The sequence below is a fragment of the Cyrtonyx montezumae genome, unplaced genomic scaffold, assembly GCF_038088225.1.
Source record: "Cyrtonyx montezumae isolate F1298 unplaced genomic scaffold, pur_monq_1.0 scaffold_3, whole genome shotgun sequence".
Lineage (NCBI taxonomy): Eukaryota > Metazoa > Chordata > Aves > Galliformes > Odontophoridae > Cyrtonyx > Cyrtonyx montezumae.
In genome coordinates this window covers 147605797-147627001 of record NW_027072034.1, presented here as the reverse complement: position 1 = coordinate 147627001, position 21205 = coordinate 147605797, and the positions used below count along the sequence as shown (strand labels likewise).

General features: G+C 36.3%; 1 protein-coding gene across 1 annotated transcript in view; it reads right to left on the bottom strand.

The window, feature by feature from the left end:
• COG5 (component of oligomeric golgi complex 5) overlaps positions 1 to 21205 on the bottom strand; it is a 180017-nt gene that overhangs the window by 34181 nt on the left and 124631 nt on the right. The window contains exons 11-14 of the mRNA XM_065743600.1: positions 13750 to 13831; positions 11458 to 11662; positions 10169 to 10330; positions 8160 to 8259 (exon numbers count right to left, since the gene is read on the bottom strand). Coding sequence (XP_065599672.1) covers positions 8160 to 8259; positions 10169 to 10330; positions 11458 to 11662; positions 13750 to 13831 — 549 coding nt within the window. The remainder of the gene's footprint in view (positions 1 to 8159; positions 8260 to 10168; positions 10331 to 11457; positions 11663 to 13749; positions 13832 to 21205) is intronic.

Sequence of the window (21205 nt, the reverse complement as noted above, 5' to 3'; positions counted from 1 at the left end):
GCTGGCCTCAGGGCTCAGGCACATCCCATTCACCAGGACGCATGTCACTATTCCCTCCCATGTCAGGGTCTGAGGAAGTTCACAGCTAGGAGAGCAAAGTAGATCCTGAGTGTCAGAAGTCTTTGCTAACCTTGCATTCTCGACAGAGAGACAGATATTAACATAAACATCAGAATGACAGCGTGGAACTATTTAATACACAGCCTTTATGTACCAAAAAACAGACACATTTTGCTGATCTTTGAAGTGAGGCCAACACTAATCAGAACAAGCCTCAATGATATAAATTTGCCTTCAAACAGATGAGACCAAGCTCATTTACTTACATTTACTGTTCTGAGGTCAGTCAGATGCGTTTCTTTCCATATCTATACTCTAAGAGGACAAGCAGTGAGTGATCAGGATATATCATCATTTGATTCTGAAGGAGGCGTTAAAATGACAACAAATTGTTACAGTTTTCTGTTTCTTATCCTCTATATTGGTGTTTTCTTTCTTAAACAATAATGCACTAAGAACACCTGTGCACAAAAACTTGTTACTCATAATTATGATGAATACCTTCTACTAACATATTTCCAGTTACACTCTTTAGAACCAGTTAAATGAGAAGTAGATCTCAGTAAACACTCAGCACAAATAAGATTTAAGTATAATGTCTATTAGTTTTACTCATAGAACTTTTATGTTGGAGTTGATTCACATTTAAACATCAGTCCAAGCAAATATTTTACAACACCTGAACAAACAATACATGGCTAATTCAAGGCTTCCCTCTTACTTCCTAAGAATCTTCTTGTACTACCATATTGTTGCTTGTGTTACCTCTCTAGCTCTCTGCCACTTCTAAAACCATATATAACATTACGTAACTCAGATATTTACTTAAGTAAATGTAAATGAATCTCCATATACTACTAAGATCCCAAATAGTGAGAAACAACCTTCCCACTCTTTATCACATATATCAGCTGATGCTGACTTTTCCCTGAAAACAAGCCAGAATTGAAATGCCTAGTTCTCCAAAGAAAAATCCAGACAAATTTACTTGAGCACCAAGGGTGCAGTAGTCCATCGCTTTTGGGATCACAATGTCAAGTTCTCATTTTGCTTTTTGCCATGTTAAGCACCAGAGGTCTTAATACATGAAGCAATGTGTCCTGCCTTTGAAAATATGTAACAATTTGAACTTCGGCGTGAGGATTCAACTTTTCGAGTCACATCCCCTCTTTAATCTCAGAATTCATTTCTATTCCTGGGTCTCCAGTGTTTTATCTTTGAAATGTATAAAATGTACCAAATGCCATCTTAAGTTTTCATAAGAAGTTCAGGGGAAGAATTCTTTGAAATGCCAGGAAGGACTGTAAACTCTCTTTTCTACAGTAGAAAAATATTCAGGTAGCTTGCACTAGGCAAACCTGATAATCAGAAAATCCCACACCCACTTTCCAGGGTAAAACTCTGATCAGATGCCAAGCACCTACCATAAGCTGTGGGCAAAGGATAGATCTGTAGCTCTCCCACAGCACTGCCCACAGGCTGTAGCTTGGGCTTCCACATCATTCATTAACTTTTGTATGATATATAACACAAGTCTGACCACATTTAGTTAAGAGAATTTAAAAACATATTCAAATGCTCTATTTCTTCTTCCCTCATTACACCCACTCTCCTTCTCCATCTTTTGAGTGCTTCCTCTTTATAATTGCTTACAAGTCTGACAGTGGGTAAGATCTCCATTAAGTCATCTGCCTGCAGCCTCTTGTCTCTTGGTAAGATCCTTTTTTTTAGACAATCTGTTAAAAGTTATAATTCCATAAAATATAAATATTCCATATTTAGGAACTTTCTCCAATTAGAGGAAATCACAGCTCCCACTATCTACCCTAATCTTAGGATAAACCTGCCTGGTGTAATATGATAATGTAGGTTCTTGCTTTGTCTGTACACAAGCAGACACAACCTCATCCCTGTTTGTGCTCCAAGCTGAACAAGAAAGTTGTGCTCAACCTGAGCTGGTTGCCCTGGCTTGGAGTGAAGCTGGAACAGGCCCTGCTTTCCTGGGAGCACAGCAGAGTGAGCTGGAGTTTGCCTAAACCAGTGTAAGTACACCATTATGTGTAAAAGTAATTTTTAAGACAGTTTGATCCTTCAGACATTGCTAAATTTATCACTTCCACCTGCTCCAAAAACCAAGTGGACAACCTGATTTTTACGAATCTGCCTCAGACAATTGCTCTTTCCTTGTTTAATGGTCAAAAGATACCAGACCCCTTGTCTCTGGCACTTGAGCCTTATGGTGGGAGGTAGCAAGGCAACCTCCACAATAGTGACAGCAAGATAAAAGGGACTGCTGTTGGACTCAGACTACAGTTACTGAAGACAGTCTGATAGTATGGCTATTACTCTGAGAAACAAACCACTGTTAGAAACGCCCTAAGTCAAGAATTTTGGGTTAGGCAAAGATCTCAGTGATAGCAACAATTTTATTCATTATTGCAATAATGGGTGCACACCTCTCACTGACAAGGGAGAAATTGTGCAACTTGTCAGTAAAATCCATTCTGTTATATACCCTGGGTCCGACGCAGGTAAACCTGTCCTGGCACTCACTGGCTCAGCATCTCAGGCTCACAATCTTCCGATGCGGTTGCTACATTATATTTCCATACAATGTCTGTTAACAATCCTCCCCAAATTCAGGTACGTTCTGTACTTTTTACAATGGTAGGGGGACAATACCTTCCATAATTATTCACTAGTCCAGTCCTGTACCAGGCTTTCCCCTACTCTATCTAATTACCTTTCCCTAGTGCCCCTGCCAATTTTACCTAGGTCAGAATGCCCCAGTCTCAACTTTACTCTGTTAGGCAACTTACCCATGCTACATACAGAAATAATGGAAATTTCCACTGCAAAAAACACAATCTACTTCTCACACCATTAAGAAGCCTTCAGGTTCAAGAAGTAGGAGAACTGCATCTTCTCTAAACAACTGCATTGTCATGTTCACAGCACAACACATTCCATCTCTGCATGCTTGGTGGGTGTGTTAGTGTATTTCAATCCACCCACATGCAAATCTGAACAAAAATAGCACAAAAGAACATAAAGTACTTACATTTCCACTCATAATACATGAGATAACTGAAATAATCACTCAAAAGGCAGAAAGAATGCAAAAAAAAAAAAAAAAGGACAACAGTAAGTATTACTTGGAATAGTCCTGCACCGGGAAGGGAGTAAAGTTTCAATCTTGTAAACTTTCAGAGCTTGTAGTTCTGTGTTTCTGCAGGACATCCAGTTCTAAGTATCAGTAAAGAAATAATACTTCCCTATTAGCAGTCAAGCCAAAACAGTGATTGAAAAATTGCAACAAAGAGGTTTGAAGTAAGGAGAAAAATTACAACATTTCAAATACATCCAAAATTTAGCTCAGTAAATGATAAAATTACAAGTAGTAAGTTAGGGAAATGTAGTTCTATCTTACTTCCAATCAAAAAGTGACTATCGTTTTCATTTTTATATACATAAAAGAAAAATGTGATTCAAAGAAGCATATCAGGAGGAAGAACAACGCATCAAAGAGAAACCCAAGGATTTAAAAGACTCCTGATATCAATCAGATCTCTTTTCCAAAAATGGACAGTCAAAATCTATTCACATCTTGGTCACTGAGCACTCCTGCAGATTATCACCCTTGAGCAGCAGTCTCAGTGTCATAGTGGCGTGCATGCACCACAGGGATTATGCAAAATGATGGCATGTGAGAAGAAAATATTGAAATTTCAATAGTAAATGTACCGTGGAACCCACACAGATATATGAGAGTTCTACAGGAACCCAGGAGTAAAGGTGCTATGCTGGATCTTGCCCTCACCAGCAAGGAGGGGGTGGTGAGTACTGTGAAGCTCAAGGGCAGCCTTGGCTGTAGTGACCACAAAATGGTGGAGTTCAAGATCCTTAGGGTGTCAAAGTGAGTCCACAGCAAGATTGCTACTCTCGACTTCAGGAGAGCAGACTTTGACCTCTTCAGGGAACTGCCTGGCAAGGTGACATAGGATAAAGCCTGGAGGGAAGAGGGGCCCAAGAAAGCTGGTCAGTATTCAAGGATTATCTCCTCCAAACCCAGAAGCAGTGGATCCTGAGAAAAAGGAAGGCAGATAAGAATGCTGGGAGGACTCTGTGGATCAACAAGGAGCTCCTGGACTTATTTATGTGCAAAAAGGAAGTCTATAGGGAGCAGAAGCAGGAATGGGTTACCTGGGAGGACTACAGAGAAGTTGTCTGAGCAGCCAGGGAACAGGTTAGGAAAGCTAAAACCCAGACAGAATTAAATCTATCCAGGGACATGAAGGGGAACAAGAATAAATTCTACAGGTATATCAGTGATAAAGGGAAAGCCAGGGAAGATGTGGGCTCTCCCTGGAAGGAAAGTGGAGACCTGGTCATGAGGGATATGAAGAAAGCTGAGGTGCTCAGTGACTTCTTTGCCTCAGTTTTCACTGGCAAGGACTCTAGCCACACTGCCCAAGTTGCAGAAAGCAAAGATAAGAATTTGGAAGACCTGCCTGATGTAAGTGAAGATCAGGTTCAAGACCATCTAAAGATCCTGAAGATGCATAAGTCCATGGGACCTGATGAGATCCATCCACGAGTTTTGAGGAAACTGCCAGATGAAGTTGCCAAGCTGCTGTATTTAAAGGTCATGGCAATCTAGTGAAGTTACCACTGATAGGAAAAGGGGAAACATAACCCTCATTTTCAAGAAGGTTGTGAATGCCCCCTCCTTGGAAGCAATCAAGGCCAGGCTGGATGGGGCTTTGAGCGACCTGGTTTAGTGAGAGATGCTCCTGCATATAGCAGGGGGTTGGAACTAGATGATCTTAAAGGTCCCTTTCAACCCAAACCATTCTATGGTTTTATGTATATAGTTTATAAATAAATACATGCAAATATATACATATATACATACACACATATAATGGGAGTGCATGGCCAAAAAGTTTTTGCTGGTTACAATACATAACCAAAACATCTGGAGAGCATCACCCTTGAGGATCTCGACATGCAACTAGCCATTTCAAAGCTATCTAATGAAGATGCTGGTGAGATACAAGCCTGCTTTTCTGTCTCTTTTCAACTATGAATTTTATAAATGAGTCAAAATCTAAGAGGCAGATTTGTGAGCTCTGACCTTTTGTTAAGCAGCGTAAATTCACCAGAATTAAAAAAAAAAAGAAAATTACAACTTTGTCTTTGTTTTCAGGAAATGCAACTTAGAAGTTTCTCATGGATCTCTCCCCTCCATTTGTACTTACTGTCAGCATCAAACATTTGATTTCCCCTATGTGGTCAGATAAACACGACAACTTAACTACATGTGTCAGTTTGCAAATGGAAATAATGAATTCCCTTAAAAACTCTTAAACCAAAGAGAAAATTTAGTGGGTATTTTTTGTTTGTTTTTTAAATTTGGGAGCCCCCACTTGTACAAATAAAAAAATGGTTAACAGGTAAAGTCTGGCTTGATAAGCAGTTAAGTATGTTATAAAGTATGGAATGGATTGCTATGTGCAAATTCAGAAAAAGACAATTTCATTCTTACCCAAAATACCATATCAGATTTTTTAATCTCTTTTCTTATCTGGAATGACAAGGACATAGAACTGCTGACTGAATGGAAATTCATAACCATGTCTGTAATCATTATAAGGACGCTTGGGCTGCATGACTTAGGGAAACGTGAATAAGAAGACACAAAATAATAACAAAACTAGAGAAAATACACTGTTCACTCGTCCTCAGTATCACCTAACAAAACACAGGATGGGTGATGAAGTTAACAGGTAATAGTCAGACATAGATTTTTAATCAATGCAATGTATAATTTTTCCTTCAAACTCTGCATTCAAAAAACATCTACAACTACAATGAGTGGAACAAGTATAATAATTTTGAATATGTCATGGCATACAACAACATCGGGTATGACAAGGGGTTAACTAAGTTATAGATTCACCCAGCGGCAGAATAAACCTACCTACTGCTCACAAGTATTTATATCTTCTTTGAAATCATTTGAACTGGTTAATACAAGAACAGGTCTGAGGCACAGCAACAGCAAGTTCTTGGTGAGAGGAAACAGGAAAACCAAAAACAAACAGTGTACAAAATCACAAGCAATGGAAAGAGACATTTTGGATTCACTGGCGAAGATCATTTCTTCTTGTTTTTATTTTAATTCTGTATGTTCATACTGCAATATGCTGCTATTACTCGAAGTTAAAATCCTGAATATTTTTCTTGTTACTTATCCTAGCTAACGCTAGCTAAAGCAGCATTGATAAAGTCTTAGTAAAATGTAATTTCCTTTTTTTTCTGAAATTGTTATTTCATCTAGAAGGAACTGAAAAAATAAAAACCTGTATCAGTCAGTCTCTGAATTTTTAGAACAGCTCCTTTGACTTTCTCACCATTCAAATCTACCTAAAACAACCTGCCAAGAACATTAAAACAATTTAAAAATGTTCAAATGATTCTTAAAAGTACCCTCCCATCTTCCTTCATGGAGAATTCTGATTTATTGTTGTTTTTTTTTTTACTTTTAATTTGGAAGGTAACTTTGTAGTGAATTGCTCCATAAAAATCGATTTCCATCTTCAGTACTGGTATACTATAGCTGTCAGAAATCAAGCATCAGAACGGAAATGTTACACGGTCACCCTTCCCAGCTTTAGAAAGCTAATATTGTAAACTGGATTGCAAGACTGAATGAAGACTGCATTCTTGGCTACACCACAAAAGTGTAATGAAAAAGTTGTGTCTGACATAGCTCCTGTTCTACACATGGTGAACATTTCAGGCTCAGTCTGTCTGCCCAAAAATAGGCATAGAAAAAGCACTTAGATGTTCTAGATTATATCCACAGGGCTGGCTCTTCTGGAGAGGCAGCTGGAGGATAGGGAAGGTATTTCAGTATTTTAAGGATGACACTGTAACACCCTGGCAACTGTATTGAGCCCTTCCTGTCTTCTCTTCTTTTTTTTTTTTTTTTTTTTTTTTTTTTTAAGAAATATATCAGCAAGGAAATAAAAATTGAGAAAAAAAGAAAAGTATCAGTGCAATACACAGTTTGTATTATTTTACAATTTGCAGGTATATCCATGAAGGATGTTCATTCTGTCAGTTTGACTAATCCTGTCTCTTGATTTTTCAGTTTCAAGTTTTATTTTCACTTGAATTCAAGTAGTTCAAGGGTTTAGATTCCCTCTAAACTCCTACATTATTTTAGTTACAGACAACTAACACAAAGCCACAGATCACGTATTTTTCAGCTTACTTCCACAAATCCTTTTTCTCCGTGCTCCTTAAGAACTTGCCAGCTGGCTGATCACAAAATGATGCACACTCCTGAACAAGCCACAGGCCAGATTCAAATGCTAATAGAGGCAATGAGCACAGCAGACCCTGGTGCCTTCACAGTTACAGCTGATAAGTATGCCAGTATTTGACTCTACACTCCAAGATAAATACAGATGTAAGTATACTTCCTTTTACTTAACGTTTCTTGCCAACCTACTAAACAACCTTATTTCTTTTCTGAGCAGACTTAATTCTGTAATTATGACACCATCATTTGGCATCTTTAAATGAAGACTCAGCTTAAGAACTAACTTCTAAGAATAAAGCAGAATAATCCCAGTATATAGAGCTATTCAAAAATTTTAAATATTCTTTATGGTCTTCATGACTGCTTCTCCTATATTCCTTTTCCATGCACTAGTTTGCAAACTTACAATACAATTCATAACACAGATATGGTAAACAAAGTATTTGCTATGGAATTTCAGATTTTTAAAGCTATTCAGAGGTAACACGGTTAAACTGAATTTAATAATCTTGATTTTATTTAAAGACAAAGAAGATTACTTTCAATGAATATGACAACTTCAGTTTTCACTTCCACACACAAATTGCATTGCTATCAATAGACTGTGTACTTGAAGGCAGAACTTAACTGAAAGTATTACCAAGTTGAAAGCTATTTCAAAAGTTTTGCCTATCTAGATTGCACTACTGTTATGTTGTAAATCTACAAAAAGGAGAACATCCTACATATTAAAAACAGAAGTTTCAGAAGATTTAAAATTACTTACAAGCTGTTCAGACTTTACACCGTAGAGCTGAATGGTCTTTGCCACATTTTTGGCCACAGCTAAACTGAGGTCTGGATCAACAGCAGCCACATTTAGCTCACTAGAAGCAAAGATTGCAAATCTTAATTAATAACTTAGCAGTCCTGTATTTAATTGATAAAGAATTAACTACAAATACACAGTTATGCAGCATGTCAATTTAGAAAAAAGTAATACATAACCAAGTCTTTCTAAGCACTGTAATTCAGTTTACAATTTAACAAGTCATCTGGGAGTTTTATGTGCAGAATGTTCCTATTCTGGTAAAAATGAGCAAAGTTTAGGAATGACACTTCAGTATGAAATCGCTATTAGTAAGCCATTCAAAAATATTGACTGCAATTAACTACATTCAAGCTTTGGCAGCAGCCTTCAAACATTACAGGTGAATACACAGTCATTCAACTCTGGAATTACATGAGCTGTGCAGAAATACCCAGGGGATGTCTTATCTTGACACAACTAATAAGCTGTGTTTTAGGCAACACTATGTAGTAACAAAGGTACCAAGGGAGTGACAGGGTACAAACGGAAGACAGAAAACACTTTTAAATCACTTCCAGTATCTCTCGTTCATCGAGCCCTACAGATCTCCATCAGCTGAGACTGCATTCATGTATGCTCTACTGTGAATGCTGACAAGCACAAAGGGCATCTGAAGTGAATGTAATGCTGCTAGCGATTAGTTTCTCTCAAGAGCTAAGAGTCCCTCCACATCTTTCCTGTAGGTCCCCTGGAACACTGCAATGAGGTCTCCCCAAAGCCTTCTCTTCTCCAGACTGAAAAATCCCAACTCTTCTATCCTATCCTCTTTCCTCAGGTTCATAGGTTCATTAGGTTGGAAAGGACCTACAAGATCATCTAGTCCAACCATCCTCCTATCACTATCCCTGCCCACTAAACTACTAAATCAAATCCCTTAGCACCTCATCTAAACGCTTCCTGAATAGCGCTAGGGACGGTGCCTCAACCACCTCCCTAGGCAGGCCATTCCAGTGCCTGACCACTCTTCCAGAAAAAAAATGTTTCCTCAAATCTAATCTGAATCTTCCCCGGCGCAACTTGTGGCCATTCCCTCTCGTCCTGTCATTATTTATCAGGGAGAAGAGGCCCACCCCCTCCTCACCACAACCCCCCTTCAGGAAGTGGTAGAGTGCAATAAGGTCTCCTCTGAGCCTCCTCTTCTCCAGACTAAACAATCCCAGCTCCCTTAGCCGCTCCTCATAAGACTTGTGCTCCAGACCCCTCACCAGTTTTACTAGAGAAAAGGTTACTCTAGCCCTTACGTCTTTCTAATGCTGTGTGCCCCAGTGCTGAAAGCCATTTCTTCCTTTCCTGAGGCAAAGAGGAAAATAACATCAACAGCCACAGATATGCATTTTCTGAGCATTCCCAACTCCCAGTCACAAGCACAGCATCAGTATTTAATATTACCCAAATACACACACTGATATGCACACTCACAGTGTGAGAATGTTGCCCACCATTTTCAGGTTCTATTACACAAAATAGTCTTCATCAAAACCTTAGGAGTGAAAATATTCCCCTAGTAATGCTAATTTGAGTATCTCATTTTACTAATTCTATCTGGAATCACCGTCTTCAATTATTATCTTGCTGTTTCACTGTAACAGATTACTTACATCAGGGACTATCATTTGCAGACAAGTAACTATTATTTTATCTTTGATACAGTCAGAACAATGAAGATATCAGACATTTACAACTGGTTTTACATTTCTCTTCCTCATGTTTTGTAAGCTTCAACAGTTAAACTAAATGAATATTTCAGCTGTTCCAGAACAACTAAATACAGAAGATAAATCCTGACTTAATTTTTATGATAATCAGTTATAGAATTATAGAGCAACCAATGTTTTATTGGTAACAAAGTCTTGTTTCTGAAGTTGTAACTTAAAAGAAAAAAAAAGTCACTGAAGATTACATTTTTCAATCTATGGTGTGCATACCTGGCTATCGTTTTAATGATGCTGTCAAGCTCATCAGAAGAGGGAGGATTCCGACCTCCAGGAGGGAAGACAAGATTGATGGGATCAAAGAGTCGAGATAAGGATTTTGACAAATAAGCAGCTTCATACTGTTGCAGTGAATCCTTCAAGGCCTTTTCTGGGCTGTGAGGATGAGACAAAATTACTGCATTTTAAATTAAAGTACCCAGTAGCATTGAACATTTTCAGACCATAAACTTTACAGTATCCAGTATGTTTTTGAAAAATATTAAATACTGAAAACCAGTTTGCTTTTCACTTGAATCGTGTAATTGGTCAGGCAGCCATCAGTAGTTCAGTGCAGTTCCTACCACCTTCTTTAAGACCTATGTGGAATCCCCAATTCAAGGTGCTCTTGAGAAACAGTTCTATAAACATCAGCAATCTCCAGAACTGTAATTGAAGACCTTTTTGTATTCCAGTATTTCATTAGAAGATATTTTGTGATCAATGACAGACTTAAAACAGAAACAAAACAATTATGTTGACCAAACATACACAAAAAATACTCTCTTGGTAAACGTACCTTTATAGAAAGCTTCAGATAGAAAGACCCATCTTAAAATTACAAAGCTTCAGTCCTTACCATTTGCATTGGTGAAAACGATTAAGTAGCAGTTTTGTCAAATATTTTATTTCATAGTCAGAATTCTAAGTTTGATGAACTTTTCCCTTTGCTTCCACTTAAGTCATGATACCTCTTCTACTGACTGCTCAGAAACATCTTTAAGACAATATAAATCTCACCTAAAATTATCAATTTATTTAGCAAAACTCTAGAAATCTTAAGCCATTTACAGTTCGTTCTTTCCAATATCTACCAAACAAATAATGTTTTTCCACAACGTATAAACATACAAACTGCGAATCATTACAAAGTGAACATTTGTCACACTCCAGAAATTGTGATATCATTAACATCAAGCTACTGCTGTAATAGCAATATATATGAATTTTGATCATTCTGCTTTTTCTTTTCCCAAATAAGCAAAAAATTAAAAACTAGTTCCAAAGTAATATTATCAGGGACTTTGAGAAGGACAAGTCAATCTAGCACTTTTAATTACATACTCTAACAAGAACCTTACAGCTCTAAAATAGCATTAAAACAATTAACACAAGGTAAATTTTTTGTGGTTTTTTTTCCTTCTATGACTAGCTGACTAACAGCAAATACTCCTAAATATACTCTGTTTTATTCCACAGTACCAAGGTTTACATTGCATTTGATTATGGCTCATAATACATACTCATAATCTTGTTTTTTTTGCATGAATATGTCCTGTGCATCTTCCTCCATTTGTTGCAGTTCAGCAAAGAGATCAGGACTTCCACTTGTGTTAAAATTCCTCTGAATATTTTGACTGTATTGTTGCAGGCGCTTCCACAAGTCATTATAAAGTCTCAATAATTTAGGGTATTCTCCTTCAAAAGCTTGTTTCAAAAACATCGAAGCTACAAAATAAAGTAGTAAGTAATGTGTATTACTAAGTTCAATTTATTTGATTCATAAAATTAACCTGTATCCTTGCATTTAAATCAATGAATGACATATATATGTCATTCCCCCTTTTACACTGTTAATGTATTATTTATAATTACTTTCCAAGTGGTATGAGCTATCATGCTAAATGAAGTTGGCGATGATGTATACCTAAACCTCCAGTATAAACTCCACAATTCAAATATTGGACAGGAGTAGCTTATTTTGTGCATTAAATATACTAATCATGGTCATGAATTGTTTAGTATCAAACTTAACTGTTAGTACTATTATTCATTTTAGTCCAAAGTGTGATTAGAATTCACTGAACAAAGATTTTCTAATAGCTTGGTAGGGGAGAAGTGTGGAGCTTTGTAACTTTCAAGATTTTTTTTTAAAACAAATAACATCTATGAGCCAAATTCTATGAAATCTGCTTTTACACACACCTCTTAACACAATGTACCTAAAATGTAATTCCTACACAAATAAATGACAAAGCCAGCAGAAAAGTCAGCATTACCTTCAGCCTTCAAAGGCTTGCCAAAAGTAACAGGAAATGAAACAAATGTACAACTGCTGATGTTAATCTTGATCTAACATCACTCATACTTCATGGATTTCCTCATTACATTAGGAGATTAACACTCTTACATTCATTCGTAGGTTTTTCAAGTTTTAGACATCTGCCCCGTTTGACTCAGCCCATCCCATCAACTCAAGTACATTCTAATTCTGAATATGAGGATTCATATTTGTTATCAAATGCAGAGCTATTTAGGTCACAGAACAGTGTTCATGCTTTTTTTCTGATATTCCTCTGATCTATATGATCCTAAGAATCTATGATTCACTCCAGTGGATTCAACTGCTTTGAATTAACATGTTAAAGGTGAACATTTTTGTATAGACATCACTTCAAAAATTAAAAGTCTACTTGCTCTAAGCAGTTCTGCCTGAACTCAGATGTGGCAAAGTAAAAGCACCACTCAGTTTAAAAATCCAAATGCTCCATCTAAATGTTTATTTTTAAAACATTAAAAATTACAAGTAACAAAATAAAATCTAAGAGTTAGCTTACTTCTGAAATGTTAGTTGATCCCATGAACTGATGTCATAATTTTACAGTCTTAAAACCTTGTGCTGAAAACAGCACAAATCCTGCATGAACATATGAGATCCCTGGTATGTACCTACCGCTGTTGAAGTATGCATAACGCAAATAGTAAAATTAATATGTTTTAACTCAAGATGAATACATTTTCTATGGCAATCATCTAGTTACTTAGCAACCACTGAACATGAATCAAACAGCTACTTCCTCAAATCATACCGTTGCCATTTAGCAGAGCAGGATCAAATTTTGAAGGGCCAGTGCAATAGCTGAGATTGATGCAAACTTTATGTACTTTGTATATGCAAAATATTCACTTTATACTCTTTATACAAATATGAAAGATGTATTTGTGAAAGCACAAAATATGACCAAATTGCATGCTGCATTAATATGGCAACAGTAATCTTACATGTATAACATGATTTAACATTATTGGTTGGATTACTACTTACTTACTACGTATGTGCTTAATGCACTACCTATTATCTCTATTTTGACTAGACAAAATTTTAAAGAAACTCAGCTCCTGTTTGTAAAGTTTGCAAAAATGGCTAAAATCACTCTTTTGCGTTTGATGGATGTTTGGCAACAGAAGAATGTATAAACTACATTTTAAAATCAAATTACTACTCACAATTTCAGCAAACTCATTCACTTTGGAAAGTATAGTAAGATACCAAATGTTTTTATTTCCACATACAATGGCCTAAATATGGGTTTTTATTAGGTTATGACCACTTAATGGAACAGAAAACATTTTTTTCTTTCCAGAAAATTCAATTACAATTTAGGAATGGTTATAAAACCACAACATTTTAAATTCATAGACCCAACTATAAGTGAACCACTGCTGTTAGAAGATAATGAGCAAATAACTTAAGGAAATGAGAGATTCAAAATAACTACAAAATACATTAGAAGTCATTTATACTCGATACTTACAGTCTGTTGCTGACTGAAACTGAGAGGAAAGAGTCTGAGTTACTGAAGTCCAAAATTTGTACAAAATATCAGACTGGCCATCCTGACAGCAAGGGAGAAAAGAAAAGAAGGTTTCAAAGCAAGCTCTTTTCAAAGAATCTTAAACATTGCAAATGCTTCCAGTCACAGCTCTTTTATCAATACTGACAACCAAAAATAAGTAAGTGAAGTCTGAGAGGCTTTCTTCAAGTTTAATACTAGAAACATTTCCTGAGAAAACAAAAACAAAAGCTTCAGTCATGTCTCAAATCTTTTCCATAATACTTGGGAGAAACACTCCCAGCTCTCTGGCAATCAATCTTTTGAAAAAAGGTATGAGTACAGAAAGAAACAGCACACCTTGGAACTGTGTTAGAAAATCTCTTTGCATTGCAATGACCTTCTTATTCAGTGGGGATTCTCATGCTGACTAAATCACAGCAATTACTGATACTGGCATTATGATAGGTTTACAGATAGCAATCAGGAATGAAAACTAATCCATGCTGCTCTGGTTCACACCGAACAGAAGAATTTTCAGTTCCAAAACCCTTAACAACCAAAAAAAAACAAAACCACTGAATGTTGCTGTTGGCTCCTCACCACCTTGTGTCAACAGGGCTTGCTGGCAGAACTGGAAAGGAGGTAGCGGACTCTTGAAAAAGAGATATTTGAAACCATAAGCTGTTTAGTTACTTCCCTCCACCATCTTAGAGATCAAAGCAAACATTACAGTATGGTTTCCATTTCTCTCTTTAGTTCTCTTCTTGTCTGTGTCTTCAAGGTAGAAAAAATTACAAGAGATGATGGTGAGCATTCTATCCTGCCCCCCTACTTAGATGCCTGGATGGCTTTCCAGTGTTTTAGTCAGAGAATCACAGGATAGTTTGGAAGAGACCTCAAAAACTCTCTAGTTCCAATGGTGAGCAGTGAAACCTTCCACAGGACCAAGGTTATCCAAAGCTCCATCCAAGCTGGCCTTGAACTCTGTGGGAGAGCAAAGCTCTCAAAAGAACATTTTTCTTCATATACCTATGCAATATATTGACCTTCCTGTATACATTTACCAATTTGAAGAAATCACTAACTATGCAAATGATTATGTGCAAAACGTCCTCAGAAAGAAAAACACGCAGCAGTGATTATAGATGTCAGCAGTGCTAAGAATTTTAGGCTGGCACTCGTCTGTTTCTATTCTGATTCACTTTGAAAGACTGAAGTTTTTAAATCAAAGCACAGCATTCGCAGCTAAAGATGCATTTAAGAAAAGGTCTCAACACTGAAATCTGTCACAGACGGATGCATTTTCAGAGTTTTTCTTCTGGTGTTACCCATGACTTTATATGAGAAAAACGCAAAAACAAAAAACCAAGCCAAAACACGTGCTCTTATTAATAACACAAGCTCTTTCAATTATAAAACTTCAGCCACTCCCAACTACTCAAGTTGACAAAGGAAAGAACACACACTATTCACTTCCATTGGCACAAAGCAATGAGAGTCTTCAGGATGCCCTACATTAATAGGGTACCATTGCATTCAATTTGAAGATCTGGTCCTTGAAAGATTGAAAGTTTCAGGTTCAAGTTTTCAGTTCAGAAACCATCACCTTAAAAATCTTATATAAAACTTGCAAATCAGTGAAAAATAAACTGAGACACAATATTTTTTTTTATGTCAGATTGTCAGACAGAATACTTCCGCAAATTCTAAAATTTATATTTTAGAATATATATTTATATATAGAGATAAGGGGTAGAACAGACAAAGAAGGATAAAATCTGTGGGTCATCTTAAGAACTGAGAGACAATGTCTTTTCTGCTGTTGGGTATCCAGGATGATGGGAGGCTCATACCTGAAAAATGTATGAGAATTTACACAGAAAACTAACATCAACATGAATGATGGAATCTCATTTGTGACTGCCGGAGGACACGTATGGATTCAGAATCCACACTAACCCATTTCATAGCTATATCTGTATTTTCCGTAAAACTATAGTTGATTTTCATACATGGGAAAAATAAAATAGTAATATCAGACAGGGATTCAGAAGGTGCCCTGCACAAAAGGCCTTTTTTTGGATAAATTATTATAGCATAAACATGAAATTACTCAGTTCTTCATTTCACAGTTTCATATTTAAAATGAGATTACTATAAAATAAATGGGCTTTCATATAAGTTATAAAATAAATTAATTAGCTTTCATATTCTCTATTCCAAGCTGGAACAATATTTGCCTACTCAGAATGGTAACTCAATTAAATTTCTAAATCATCTAATGGATGTGGAAAAATAGTTACAGGCCACCTTAAAATAACTTTCTTTCATTATTGTAATCGCCATCTACACCTCTACCATAGTCTCAGAAAAAAATACAATGATTAGATGCTGTCTTGAAAACAAACCTGCATATCATCTGTCCACATCTAGCTTAATTGCGATTCAGTACTGGGACAAATAACAGTAACAGAAACCTGAAAACATTTATTATTGGAGGGAAAATAGTAAAATTTGTAAGCAATTATACATCCATATATAACATATATAAACTCAGACACATATACATATGTATTCATGTAAACATTTGCATAGTAGCCACAGCTGTACCAGTTAAGTCTCTGCCCATTAGCTTGGGTCTCTATACCTGGGTAATTGGTATTAATTAACTTACTGAAATTTTACAATTATCAAGGCCCCTTTGTCTTGGCTACCCAACTGTATTATGTCCGAGGAAATAGAGTGGCAAAGTACATGGAAAATTCACAGATTTTATACTGATTGACAATTCAGTCAAAAATGTTCAGGTTACAAACAAGGTTATTGTCCCATTTTCAGAAGAACTGAAAATACTACCCTAGAGAGTTATTACCAGTTGCTTCTACAACGTGAACAGTGATATTTCACTTTGTCCAGTGCCAAGATGTGGTCACTGTGGAGGTGAAATACTGCTGCTGATTAATAGTACACAAAAGAACATGTAAGAGTTTGTGGCAGGAACTAGGGAATACTTTTGCTCACACCAACACCAGGGAGTATTTAAGTGGGAGGACTGCAGTTACTAAAATGAGAATACAACAAGGCATTAGCATTAGATACTCCTGCTGGCATATAAAAGTGTGATATGCAACCATGACCACTCAGAAAACTATTTATTTTGTTTAAACCTGCAATTTCTTTACTTACATATTATGTACATACATTATTTTCTTATTTTAGGTAATCACTGCTTGTTTTTTAAAGAAAGTATTCTAACAGATTACTTCCGTGCTGTAGATCACAACCAAAACTGTACTTTAACTATTAAAAATCTAATTTGCAATTCCATTTGACAACAGTCAATACTAAAAAGGACAAGAAAAAAGAATTCCAAAAGGATAGTTTTACTCCAGCTTGTGGGAAGACAGAAGCAGTGCTCTCCCCTCCTGGACAACTTCTTCAAGGACTTAGAAAGACAGACAGAATAAAGAAGAGGAAAAGGGCAGTCATCAGCGCTTGCCAGAAATACTCACAGCAGATCTACAACTCATCTTATCATAATGGAAGTTTATAAGCCTTCCCCTGTGTTTCATACAGCACTGTGAGCAACATGCCAGCAATATCAGAAAAGAACTGCTCTTCTGGGCTCTTCACTTTCAGAAGCTGTAATCTAGCTGAAATTGCATTCCTGTCATCTTTACTTCCATAGCATGTGAGCAACAAATTTGGCCTCCACTATACTTATACCAAATCTCCTCACTGGTAAACATGTGGGAGTACCGGGTGCACTCACATTGTAATTAAATGTGTAGAAGTGATTTTTTTGGTGCAAACCTGCCTTGTGTCTATACTCGATGCCTCTCAGTGCTTGGTGCCTCAACAGACTGTCACTATTCAGTGGATACACAACCTCATCACTAGCTGAAAAAGAACAATCTCTGCAATTAAACAGCATTTGCAGCACATCATACTTCTGTAGCAGAATCCACCGATGTGCTAATATTTTTCATCAATTAACATTCTGAGACTTTAAATTGGGAATGTTCCATTTCTCTTATGAAAACTGTATAAAACTGAAAGAAGCTGTACCCTGAACAAAATAAAAATGCTTGCTTTGAAATCTAGTCTCAGGCAGATTAACATCTTGTGATACAATCCCTTGTAGCAGGAGCAGCTGACAAGATGAGTAATGAACTGCATCCGATTATCTTTTCAGCTCTGTGGCAATCTTTTTCCATCAGCTTTTTATTCCATAACCAACAACATTGGATAAAGATCACTATTTTGTCATATTCCACGCCATCCCCCATCAGTGGATATGTTTAATAATGCAGAAAACACATAAACCTTTGGAAGTCAAGAGGTCTAATGAGATGATCTAACATTACTATGGGGGATATTAACATTACTAAAATCTATATGGGGCAAAATTGCTTTAAGTGCTTATTGGGTAGTATAGCAAAATCCTTACATAATTTGGAGTCTTTCAGAAGGAAACTATTACACCTTAGCATTTAATATAGTGTCGTTTCCTCTTTTCATATGCAATATGTTCTTTCTTCAACAAAACAGTCTCAATTGTGACTGATGGTATCTAATACTAAAGACAGGCAAGATTCAGGTTGACATATACATATTTTTCCCATTATATAGTACAAACAAATTAAATCTTGAGCATTAATTTCAACCAAACATAGAAATGTAATGACAAAATAGGATTTTGACCCAAAATACAATCCATCCTTCATTCTTAACTCACAGTAAGGAGAACCCTCACAGAAATCATAATTTGCAACACTACAAATGGGCTTGGATCATCCACGGAACTACTTTTTTCATAAAATTCCAGCTTAAAAATGCTCCTGTATCTAAAATACACCTAACAAATGAATGATCTACCACCTCATGCTGAGAATTAAAAATATTGTCACTTCTGTTCCTGTGCCCAGTGACCACCTTCTTTCCAGGACTAACACAGCTGATTGTGTTCTCAATTTAGCAGCCTCTATGCAAATTTGCAGGTAGTGCAAGATATGGGGGTCTGTCTTCCTCTTGTCAATTCTTTACTGATAGAAATAAATTGAACAGCTGCCCACTAGTAGCAACCAGAACAGCCTTTTGACATTCTGACCTACAGCACAGCTGTCAAGAACCAGGGAAATAGAGAAATGAACATGCTTTTGGAAAACATATGAACTATAAGCCATTAGCTACTTTTGAAAACGTCATTCCCAGGAAATCAAATTGCATCTGTGTAAAATAGAAAAACACAACATACTCTATTTTTTCATTTTTAGTACTTTTTATATAAAAATAGGTACTCAATCACACACTCCATTCACATAGGAATTACTTTTTCATGAAAATTACACACATAAATCAGACAAAACAAGTCCATTAGGCTGGACCACAAACGGCAATTAATTTTCTCAGTAGTAGGGCTCACTTTATTATTGCAAAAAAAAAAAAAACAAAAAAACATTACTGTAAGACATAATTCAAAAAAGTTTACCCTTATCAGAATAATACATGCAAGCAGTCTGCTTGACTTTCACTGTATTTCTTATTTACGTGACATTAAGAATGCTCTTAAGTGCTTTGCTGAATCAGGGCCATAATCAATAATCAACAACAAAAAAATGTATTCACTTCAATTATTTAGTTTTAACTATTACCATAAAGTTACTGTGGTCAATGCCATGCATGGTATTCTGAAATTTCCACCCCCAGAAGTTTTTCTTTAGATAGAACTATTAGGAATGTGTGATAATGCTGAATAATGACAGGGCCGGGAGACATCTGGATGTGCCAGCTCAACCTGTCACTTGTCATCTTGTTCAGTCCAATATGCCTTGTGTGTTTCAGGCAGATACTGGCTAGCAAACTGCATTTGAAGATAAGGGTCTCTTAAGTAAATGTTTCTGCTGTACAGAAAGAAAATGGAGTCTTATAGGAACATAAGCATAGCTAAGTGCACAAGTTCAATATTTAATGGCAAAAGTTTAGCACTTCTTAACAGCCTAGCTCAGAAAGAGTCTACATTTAGTAGGTGTTGAATTAAAAGCAGCCCAGTAACCTTTCCAGGAGACTTTAGACCACACATCAACAATTTTATGCTTATAAAAAGCTGAGATTCAGAACTTAAAAATAAATAAATAAATAAAAGGGCTGTTAGAGCACACAGAGACTGTAAACTTTGTTATCTTCTATGCAGTGACTTACATTAAGAACTCACATTTTGGTATGAAATGAAGAGGAAAAATACACGCATACTGGCATATTAAAAATCCTTTCTTTTCCCCAGTAGTCTTTCAGTGAGCTGCATTATAGATTGTAGGCTGTCCAGTTAGCAGTGCCACTATAGTGACACTATTACTCAGCTGCATAGAATGAAAATTTAGGTGAACATTCCTTGTTTACAGGATCACAGAATTGTCTTCACTGAAAAAAAACCCCATGCAAACAGAATCCAACTGCTAAAAATCCCTTCCCACTTAGATGGAATGACTTGATTTCACAGTTCAAAAAGTATAATCCATTTTCCACTAATAGCTACTGTTAATTTAATAAACCACTGAATAATAGTGAATATCAGTACCATAGGAGGAATGACATTTGAAGATTTGTATCCACTGTTAGGCTACAATAAAATTAATGCCACAGGTTGGAAAACTGACCAAAAGTTATCTCAAAAATAAAAACCAAACAATTTATCTCATTTAGAAAAATCATACCAAGCTCCTCGTTAACTTTGCTGTTATAGAAATGAAATCTCTTGGGCTGTGTTCTTTATATAACTATTTGGCATCTGACATTAAATCTAAATTCAATGAATGAGAAAGAAAATACCCCCTTATTTGGTATTAGATAAGAATGCAAGAAAATGCTGAAAAGACATATACTTATTTTTACAAATGGCTCTATTTCCTCCACACTGTAAATTTAGAACTTAATGAGTATAATTTCCCATCTGTGAATTATCATATTTGTGTTTGTCTGAAATAGCTATTCTAACATTTAAATAATAAATCTGACCCAATGATTCTAAACTGGCTTCCCCTTCATGACAATCACTTCCCACTTATTTCTCCCTGTAGAAATTTTGATACTCTGAGTAGAATGTGAAAAACATCTTTATTGTGAAGACCCTTTGAAATGTAAAACAATAAACTGAATATTACCATGTAGCTAGCTGCTGCAGGCTCCTGAAATCAGGCTTTGCATACCAATACATACAGTGTTTTCTATCTGTAATCAAAGGCTATAAAGAAATACAGGACTCAAGAACATTGCTCTTACAATAGGAGACTTTTAAAGGACAGTGTAAATATTTTTCCACCAATATCACAAGAATAGAAATGATTTAAGAATTCTGTACAGGAAGATCTTATGGGACAGAAATAAGGAAATCTATTTGCACTATTTCTATAGCAACAACATCACAAAATGTTAGGCT